This window comes from Leucoraja erinacea, chromosome 14 (assembly GCF_028641065.1).
Source record: "Leucoraja erinacea ecotype New England chromosome 14, Leri_hhj_1, whole genome shotgun sequence".
Classification (NCBI taxonomy): domain Eukaryota; kingdom Metazoa; phylum Chordata; class Chondrichthyes; order Rajiformes; family Rajidae; genus Leucoraja; species Leucoraja erinaceus.
In genome coordinates, this window is record NC_073390.1 from 50,150,056 (window position 1) to 50,160,537 (window position 10,482).

At 42.1% G+C, this 10,482-nt stretch overlaps 1 protein-coding gene and 1 long non-coding RNA gene across 2 annotated transcripts in view; one reads left to right on the plus strand and one right to left on the minus strand.

Moving 5' to 3' along the window:
• The window catches only part of wdfy1 (WD repeat and FYVE domain containing 1), a 41,162-nt gene extending 38,520 nt beyond the window's left edge, over nucleotides 1–2,642 (plus strand). The window contains exon 12 of the mRNA XM_055646400.1: nucleotides 252–2,642. Coding sequence (XP_055502375.1) covers nucleotides 252–311 — 60 coding nt within the window. The 3' untranslated portion in view covers nucleotides 312–2,642. The remainder of the gene's footprint in view (nucleotides 1–251) is intronic.
• A 137-nt stretch (nucleotides 2,643–2,779) lies between these two features.
• Nucleotides 2,780–10,442, minus strand: LOC129703717 (uncharacterized). Its single transcript, XR_008724609.1, has 3 exons — nucleotides 10,373–10,442; nucleotides 4,639–4,753; nucleotides 2,780–3,197 (listed from the first exon to the last, which is right to left on the minus strand). It is a non-coding gene; the product is annotated as an uncharacterized LOC129703717 (long non-coding RNA).
• Between the last annotated feature and the right edge of the window lie 40 nt (nucleotides 10,443–10,482).

Sequence of the window (10,482 nt, forward strand, 5' to 3'; positions counted from 1 at the left end):
GGTTAATCGGCTTGGTATAAATGTAAATTATCCCTCGTGTGTAGGATAGTGTTAGTGTCCACTGGTCAGCGCAGACCCGGTGGGCCAAAGGGTCTGTTTCCACGCTGTATCTCCAAACTAAACCAAAATGATAGTTTGATCGCTTGTCAATTGTGAAATGTAACGGGTATCCCCGGGTGGATCATCGCACCCAAAAGAAAAGTGTTTGTTATCTGCCAAAACCTGATGTGTTTTCTTCACCTCTCCTATAGATCTGGGACATGACACCTGTTATCGGCTGCAGTACAGCAACGGGATTTTCTTCCCATTGACTTCCAGTCCCCACAACAATGCGCCTTTTACCTAAAAAGTCTGGCCCGTTCTGCCCACTTGTTACCGAGGAGACCGTGCGATAAAAGCTGATCAGACGTTCCGGTGATAAACCTCTACTCTGCTGAGACGTCTGGACATTCACTTAGTAAACATTGAGTCCAATGCCATAAGCACAGGAAAAAAAACTCTACAACTAAAAATCTAAACCTATCTTTTCTGATGAAAGAACTGTAAAATAGTACTGATATTACATATGGTATATTCTATATTTATTCAGTCCCAGGCCTAACCTGATTTAATAAATGTCAATAACGAATCAAGATTGTGGAAGATAATTTTTAGATATGAAATGTGTGATTTATCTTGGTCAGAGTGCAATTTTGAAATTAGTAAATTGGTGATTCTGGGTCTGTTTGCAGTGCAATCATTTTCAAAGTTGACTTAGTTCTACAAGACAGGTTTTTGTCGTATGCAGTCTGTGATCAGATAGGAGGCACTTTATAGGGAATTCAGGCTGCATTTTTTTTTAATCAACTGTGGAAATGTTTAGGTGTACAGGAAAAAGATGGTCCTACAGCCAATTTCTTTCCAAAGGTGGTAAGTCACGAGCACTGTTTTTCTTCCATGCTTGCAAATTAAGTAAATTATTTTGTTAAGTACATTATTTAAGCACAATTTGATAGAAGGGTGAAAGAATCCTAGCACTATTACAATCACGTCTTTGAGTGTTCAGTGGAGACAGATTACTTGCCATTTTCACGGACTTGAGGTCTTGTTGCATTTTGCAGAGTAGCTTTTGAAATTGAACTTCCACACAGTTTGTTGTGTATTTAATTATCTCTTAGCTATATCTGGCTTGTTCAGATTAAAGTAGTAGTTAGTCTTATTTGATACAGATTATAGTTTCCGATAGAGTGCATACTGCTTTGATTTCGGCCTCTCGGTTAAGACCTTTGATGGCACCGATGAACAACTGTGTTGTGAGTGTAGATGTTTGCTACAACTTCCTAGGCCTGGCTTTTCATTACTAATTTTGGACTGAGATATTTTGCAGAAAACACCAGAATGGTGAACAACGTACTTCCTTTTTTTTACATATCCAATTACTCGATGCAAATGATAGGTAATTTTGTTAACTGTATATTTCCAACAGTCATTCAAATAAGAAGTTAACTTTTGGTTATGTCTGGTGTTTTTAATGTTAATACAGCCACACAGCCTGGTCGAAATTTTCATCGGATTAATTTTAAGAAACAAGATAAAAAGCTGTTAAATTACCTTAAAATGCAACTGTAGTGTGATAAATTCTCGTGGTGAGTGTAAGAACTGGTCATGTACTTTAAAATAAAATGAAACAGCATCTATGATATTTTTCACATCAGCAATTGGTAATGTCTGATGATTTAAACGTGTTACCATTGCGGCAGGTGACCTTGTGTTATCCTTTAATTTAACATTCCACTCATTTGGATAATTATCAAAAACTATTCTGAATGATTTCTTACTTTCATATTTCCATTCCAATTTTTCATCTCTGGGGGGGGGGGTGGGGGGGAATCCACCTTTGCTTGTCATTATTGATCACAAGCAGGAATATTGACTACTTGCTGTGGTCACCTTCCAAGTTTTTTTCTATTCCAGTGAAGGTCAGAGAGGGGTACTTTCGGAAGATCATTTTGCCAGCGTTTAACACTATTGATCAATTATCTCCTCTATTCCTTTTGAGCTCGCCCACTTCAAATGGTGCACTGGGTGATGGAAAGAAAATGTGTGGCAGAGAGGCGCATTAGTAGAGTTGCTCCAGTGCAGCGTCTGAGACCCGGGTTCGATCCTGACCACGGATGCTGCCTGTGTACAGTGGGGCTTAGAAGATTAATAATAGACTTTGCGCTGGATCAGATTCTTATTTGCTTTCCCCCTTTGCCAAAAAGCAAATGCATAATAGCTTAATATCTGAAATCTAACTTCCTTGGATGTCTGTTGAAAATAATACTGAGCTGCAACATGTATTTTAATTAATTTGCAATATAGTACATAAACAACAACAGCAGTTCATTGCTGTCATTAATGTACTTTTATCCCAATGCCTTTTCTAAAAACTGTTGAAATAACCTTATTTATTTTTAAGCAATTTGTTTCAATAGTCTTACACTCCCAAGTATTACTATTTATCAAATAGAAAAAATACCAAGCATTGCTCAATACCTTGGTATTTCACATCGAAGTCACCCTTTATGCTTACGCTACTGAATTTGATGAGTTTCTGCTGTTATACTGTACATCAAAATGGCAATTACTGCCATAAAATAAACTAGCTTCTTAAACATGAATTTTGTGGGTCTTTTGCTATTCCGAATGGCGCACATTCACACATTTTACTCTGAACATATCATTTATGTATAAAGAATATGAATGTTTATTACATTTTAAATTTGATAAAGGAGCTCTTAAACCTCAGTTTTAGAGTACAACTGCTTGAAAGGTCTTTATATTCACTTCAGCATTTGGCTATATTTTGCCATTTGCCAAGTCGGGCGGGGATCATTTATTTAGAAGTACGGTACAACAGGTTAGTTTCTGCTTTGACTGAATTTACAATTAGAAGCTGCAGTATGTTTATCCCAATGACCACAGTCTTCATTGAAGAGATGAAAATGAGGAACTGTAGATGCTGGTTTGCAGAGGAAAGACAAAATGCTGGAATGTTGGTCATTCCCGATTCCCGATCCGCTAGTCAAGCTGGTTGGGACCCTTTTCAGATCGATTGCAGGGGTTTGTCAGGGCAATCAGTCGGCAGAAGGGTCCCCACATGAAACTTTACCCCATCCATCTTCTCCAGGGATGCTAACTGATCTTCTGAGTTACTCCAGCATTTTGTGTCTTTTCTTCATTAAAGAGGAATGAAAGAGATTTAAATTATTTTTTTTATGAAACATCGGAGATTCATGAATCCAGAATCATTCAGAAAGCCATCAAGCAAAAACCTGGAACTGATAGACCTTTTGTGGTTCTACCAAATCCGACAATGATTGAAGAATCAAGTTGCGTTCGAAAGCAGCATGGGGTCCAATGGTTTCATTATTGTCACCTGAACCAGCTACAGTGAAATACATTTTGTGCATGCAGCTCAGCAAAACTATCCCTGTACATAAGCACAAGTGCCCTGGTCAGTACAGTACATGGAGGCCCATTGCAGCCGACGCCTCCATTTAAGTCATCCCCTGATCCTATGTACCTCTCCACGCCTGGCCCTCTTCAGCCCTCGTTCACCAGCTGACTGACGCCGTGGAAGATAAGACCCCCTGGCTCCACACACCGGGCTCTTTGTCCAGCATCTGCCACCATCTCCTTCCACGTCCTCTTTGTCCGCTGTGGCTTAGTTAAAGACACGGTACGAGTTCACTCCAAGAGCTCTCCCGAGTTTTAAAAAATCACACTCGTGGTAAGCACGGAGAATGAACGTAGCGGGTACGTCGGAGCTCGGGGATGTTTCTTAACACTAACGGCAGGTACTCGGGAAGACTCGCTAACGGCAGGTAAGCACGGGAAGACTAGTGAAGATTTTTCAACATGATGAAAAATGTCGACGAGAGCCCTGAGTACCGACGAGTGGCCATTATCGTAAATCTCCGAGTTCGAATCAGGGCAAACTCGGGAGAACTCTTGGAATGAACTCGTACCGTGGGACAGGGCTTTAATTCAAGTCTACTTGTCTAGATTGTTATATGCTTGTTTGCCTTCACCACCTCCTGTTGTTTCCCCGTGTAAAATAATTCCCTCCTTAATCCCCTATAAACTGACTCCACCTCACCTTATACCTAAGGCTTCTTGTTTTGGACACCCGACCAATATGATGACAGTGATAAGGATCTCACGATGGTGTCACAGTCTGAAGAAGGCTCTCGACCCGAAACGTCACCTGTTCCTTCTCTCCAGAGATGCTGCCAGTCCCTCTGAGCTACTCCAGCATTTTGTGTCTAATATCTTCATGATAAGGAACTCGCCTGAAAGAGCAGCCGGGTAAAAGATCCATCTGTTTGCAATTTTGCTAGATGGCTTTCAGAATGAATCTGGACAGCACAAGTTTTAAGGATGGGACTAAGTCGTCCAGAATCTGTGGGGAGGTTGCACAGGTCGCTGGAAAATGAAGCATCAAAGATCACACCATTAGTTTTACACTTACAAAACTTCCACATGAATTTCAAGATGCAGATATGGGAAGGAGTAGAGATAGGAGGAAGAAGTCATACTGTACAGCCAGGAAAAGGCTCTTCAGCCCACAATGTCTGTGCCAACCGTTATGCTTAACTGTATATTCTCATTTACCTGTAGTTAGTCCATTGCCTTCTATGGCTTAGTGGATCAACCAGTTGTCTACATCCTTGGATGTGGTGGTCGGCTCCAGATTCCAGTTCCATGGCAAAGAATTCTCTCTGATCCCCTATAAACCAACAACATTTCACTTTATACCCATGTCTTGTTTTAGACACTGCACCCAATGTACATGGAAAGGAAATTCCTGTGGTGATATAGTAAACAATAATCATTTTTACCCTTCTTATTGTCTACCATATCTCTCCCCTCAATTCTGTATATCCCTACATTTCTCAACAGCAAGAATATGTATGAAAATCAAGCAGGAATCTATCGTTTTTAATTTAGTTTAGAGATACAGTGTGGAAACAGACCCTTTGGCCAACCCAGTCCACACCGACCAGTGATCCCCAAACAGTAACACTACCCTGCACACACTAGGGACAAGTTTACATTTACACCAAGCCAATTAACCTACAAACCTGTACGTCTTTGGAGTGTGGGAGGAAACTGAAGATCTGGTGGCTGTGTGGAATGAGCTTCCAGTGGAAGTGGTGGAGGCAGGTTCGATTTTATCATTTAAAAATAAATTGGATAGGTATATGGATGGGAAAGGAATGGAGGATTATGGTCTTGAGTGCAGATAGATGGGACTAGGGGAAAATAAGTGTTCAGCACGGACTTGTAGGGCCGAGATGGCCTGTTTCCGTGCTGTAATTGTTATATGGTTATCTCGAAGAAAACCCGATCATAGGAAGCTCGTACAAACTTCGTACAGACGACACCCATAGTCAGCATCAAATAAGGGTCTCTGGTGTTGTAAGGGAGGAGCTATAATGCTGTGTCATCATGCCACCCTAGTAAATATAAAGCAATCCCTAGACAATGGAGTAATCAAACTTTACTCTCCTCATTATCTCCCTTTTCAAGTACCAGGTCATTTTGAGAATGTTCTTATTTGAGAAGGCTACTGGTCTTTCTTAATATCAGTTGGTTGACTACATGTACACAATTGTCTTTTAGTCACTTAATCATTAATCCCACTCCCTTGCTGGCTTTGAGCTATTAGGGTATATTACACAGTGTTCCTCTCAGGAATGTTACCTGCACAATACTACCCAGTAGTTCATGATACTCAACTCATATGAGTGAATGCAGTGTCCTCACTGAATCTCCAAGCGACCAGTTTTATGGGTCCCACCTGGACCTGAGAATAACCAAGGGATCTTGAATATTCTGGCCCACAAAGCTTGTGTTTTACTCAAGATCCCCGCATCTGCAGTTCCTTTTGTTGCCATTAGTCTGGTTCTAAATTGCGTTTGCTTGCACAAGATTCTGCCTCACTATACATATTTTTCTCATATTGCTTTATTTGTGTAACTATTAATTGCAAATGTTACTGGGCTACTTGACCACTATACAATGTTGTAATAAAGCAGGGGCAGCACAGAGGTGCAGTGGCAGGGGTGTTGCCTTACAGCGCCAGAGACCTGGGTTCGATCACGACTATGGGTGCTGTCTGTATGGAGTTTGTATGTTCCCCCTCCCATGATCCACATGGGTTTTCCCTGCCTGTTTCGGTTACCCCCCACATTCCAAAGACCTACAGGTATGTAACTTAATTGATTTTGGTGAAAATTGTAAATTGTCCCAGGCGTGTAGGATAGTGCTAGTGTACGGGGAATGCTGCAAGGACCTGTCTCCGCTGTATCTCAAAACTAAACCAAACTAAACATTCACCTTTCATATGTATAGGGGCGCGGTGTTCAGCAAGTGCACATGTGTAAAAGAAGAATGCAGAAAAATAGCACTACCCAAGTGGGATTTGCATTGCAAACCAGTTGGTTCTGCAAGAGACAAGGACTTTGGGACTTTTGCCTTCCATCACAGTGAGGAGGTGCATGGTGGACTCACTGTGGTGGATGTTAAATATGTGTTGAGTGTGTGTTTTGTTATTTTATTCTATGTTATGACTGCAAGGTTAAGCCATTTCGTTGTACTGTAAATGTGCAATGACAATAAAGTTGACTCTAATCTAATCTAATATAGAAATTAACATTCATATCGAGAGGACTAAAATATAGAAGCAAGGATGTAATGCTAAGGCTTTATAAGGTGCTGGTCAGGCCACATTTGGAATACTGTGAGCAGTTTTGGGCCCTGCATCTGAGGAGAGATGTGCTGGCTTTGGAGAGGATCCAGAGAATGATCCCAGGATGATTGGATTAATGTATGAGGAGCAGTTGAATGCACTGGCCCTATACTCGCTGGGGGTTATAGAAGGATGGGAAGGGAGGGGGGGGGGAGATAATGAAAGGCCTTGATAGAGCGGGAGTAGAGAACATGTTTCCAGTAGTGTGAGTGTCCTGGATCACAGGGCACAGCTTCAGAATAAAAGGACATAACATTAGAATGGAGATGAGGAGAAATTGCTTTAGCCAGATGTTGGTAAATCTGTGGAATTCATTGCCACAGATGGTGGTGGAGGCCAAGTCATGGGTATTTTTAAAGCGGAGATGAATAGGTTCTTGGTTAGTAAAGGTGTCGCAGATTAAGGGGAGAAGGCAGGAGAATGTGATTAACCTACAAACCTTCACGTCTTTGGAGTGTGGGAGGAAACCGAAGATCTCTGGCGAAAAAAACCCTCACAGGTCACAAAGGGGAGAATATACAGACAAAAATCCGGACAGCCAAGCACCCGCAGTCAGGATCGAACCCGGTCTCTGGCGCTGTAAGGCAGTAGCTCTACCGGCTACACCACCATGTCGCCCTATCTTCTATCATCTGGTTATGGTTGATTACGGCGCAAACACCTCATAAGTGGTTATCTCGCGCAGGTCGGAGCGAGTAGAGTGATTAAAGTTTGAAGTGGGCCTTTTTGACTAAGTTGAGGAGATCTAGTTGCTCAATCCCCTTTTTAAATGACTTAACATCGGGAGCAGCGCGTGTGTTGGGTGGTAACATATTCCATCCTCTTATCGTACTTGGGTAAAGGGAATATTGGTAGCAACATTTGTTGACATTTAGCGAGTTGATGATGTAGGGACCATTATTTTGCCTTGTTTCATGGCAGTCGGGGCTCTGGGATGACTATAGATTTGATGGTGTGATTTTGTGAATCTCCTTGGAAATTGCAATAAGTCTTAACCTGATTGTGCGGAGATCTAGGGTATCCCATCCGAGAGATATCAGCATATTATTCACTCTTGTAGTCATTACATACAAAGTGTTATACTTTCTCCAGGGTGGTCTTGTTGTTGTTGAAAGGATCCCATACGGCTCCACAATACTCCAATTCGGGCCCGACCAAGGACTTGTAGGCATTCCCTTTGACGGATGTACTACATGCATGAACATTTTTTTTGAGTAGGCCGAGAGTTCTATTTGTTTGGTAGACACTTGATTAATATACGTCGTCCAACTTAAATCTTTGCTGAATTCGACTTCTAGATATGGGTGATGGTCGACAGCAAGCAATGTATGGCTACCCATGTTGTATTCCGATAAAAGGGGTTTGATCTTGTGTGAGACATGCATGGTATGATATTTGGTTGTATTGAATGACATCTGCCAGGTTTTTCCTCCCCTCACAGAGAGCATCCAGATCCTTCTGTAAGGACCATCTGTCTTCTGGTGTTTTAATCTATAAATTATGGCATCATCTGCAAAGAGTCGAACTGGACGAAACGGCATTTGGAATGTTGTTGATATACAGTAGGATTCATATTCAGATTCAACTTTAATTGTCATTGTACAATGTACAGTACAGAGACAACGAAATGCAGTTAGCATCTCCCTGGAAGAGCAACATAGGATATGAGCAATAAATAAGTCTATTTACATGCATACAGTCATAGTGTTTTTCCTGGTGGGAGGAGTGTCCGGGGGGTGGGGTGATTGGCAGTCACCGAGGTACAGTGTAGAGCAGTGTAACAGCCGCAGGGAAGAAGCTGTTCCTGGACCTGCTGGTCCGGCAACAGAGAGATCTGTAGCGCCTCCCGGATGTTAGGAGGGTAAACAGTCTATGGTTGGGGTGAGAGCAGTGGACCCATGACAGTCCCCTTGTGTTACACCTGATGTCACAGAAGTTTCAATAGACGTCTCTCCCTCGAAGAGAATTTGCTGGTGTCTCCTTGTCAAAAAGATCTCAATCCATTTTAAGATGTTGCCATCTATTCCTACATGGTTGAGCTTGTACTGGAGCCACTTGTGGGGAACCTTATCAAAAGCCTTACTGAAGTCTAATATAATCAGGTCAGTCTGACCCTTGTTATCGAGTGACCTGGCTACATCATCGATGAGTCCCGCCATCTGTCTCCTATCACCTACCAGGAGACACCTATATCCCATCAGCTTCTTCTAATAATGGTACCCTTGACATACTTCCTCCCTAACCCCGATTCTCACCACCCACTCACACCACACCCTTCCTAGTACCAACAGTCAGACGTGACACAATTGCCAGGATGCATAGGTGCAGATTTAACATTAGGCCGACCACTTGAATCCCATTCTGGGACTCGAACATTTAACTTAGTGGGGAATCCTGCTCTGAGAACTCGCGATTCATGGCAACACATGAAGTCTGAAAAATAAATAATCAATATTTTTATTTTTGCCTGATACAAGTTAACCTGAACTAAACTTAATCACCTCTACAATAGACAATAGATGCAGGAGTAGGCCATTCGGCCCTTCGAGCCAGCACCGCCATTCAATGTGATCACGGCTGATCATCCCCAATCAGTACCCTGTTCCTGCCTTCTACCCATATCCCCTGACTACGCTATTTTTAAGAGCCCTATATAGCTCTCTCTCTCTTGAAAGCATCCAGAGAACCTGCCTCCACCGCCCTCTGAGGCAGAGAATTCCACAGACTCACCACTCTCTGTGAGAAAAAGTGTTTCCTTGTCTCCGTTCTAAATAGCTTACTCCTTATTCTTAAACTGTGGCCCCTTGTTCTGGACTCCCCCAACATCGGGAACATGTTTCTTGCCTCTAGCGTGTCCAAGCCCTTAACAATCTTATGTTTCAATGAGATATCCTCTCATCCTTCTAAACTCCAGAGTGTAAAAGCCCAGCTGCTCCATTCTCTCAGCATATGACAGTCCCGCCATCCCGGGAATCAACCTTGTAAACCTACGCTGCACTCCCTCAATAGCAAGAATGTCCTTCCTCAAATTAGGGGACCAAAACTGCACACAATACTCCAGGTGTGATCTCACTAGGGCTCTGTACTGGCTTCTGTCATGGCTTTCAGAGTAAGTATTAACTGTAAGTAAACCAGTGGAGGCCAAGACATTGGGTGTTTTTGAAGCGGAGATTGATAATTTCTTGGTTAGTAAGGGTGTCACAGGGAGAAGGCAGGAGAATGGGGTTGAGAGGAAAAATAGATCAATGGTGATCCGATGACGGGGTAGACTTGACGGGCCGAATGGCCTACCTCTGCTCCCATGTCCTATGGTCTTATATTATTGAATTTAAGCTGCGTAGCTGCGATAACATTCCTGCAGTACAAGAAAATTACATTAACCAATCAACAGAAATTGAGATAAGCTAAACACAATGTAACACATTTGCAAAAAAGCTCAACTAACAGACATTAAAAGCACCAACAATGAACTGTGAAAATGATTTAGTTTTCCATTGTCAACAACCTCAAACAAACAAAACTTCACCAAAAATAACATTCTGAAGTTTGCCAATCACAGAAATAGTTGAATCAAAATGTTTGCATGTAAAGTACTTCAGAAATATTCCTCATTCCCATCTACAGAACACCTCGACGGAAAAGGACAAGCCTAATCAAAGATCCTCTGCTATAGGACAAGCCTAATGATGTCCACAGGAAGCGAG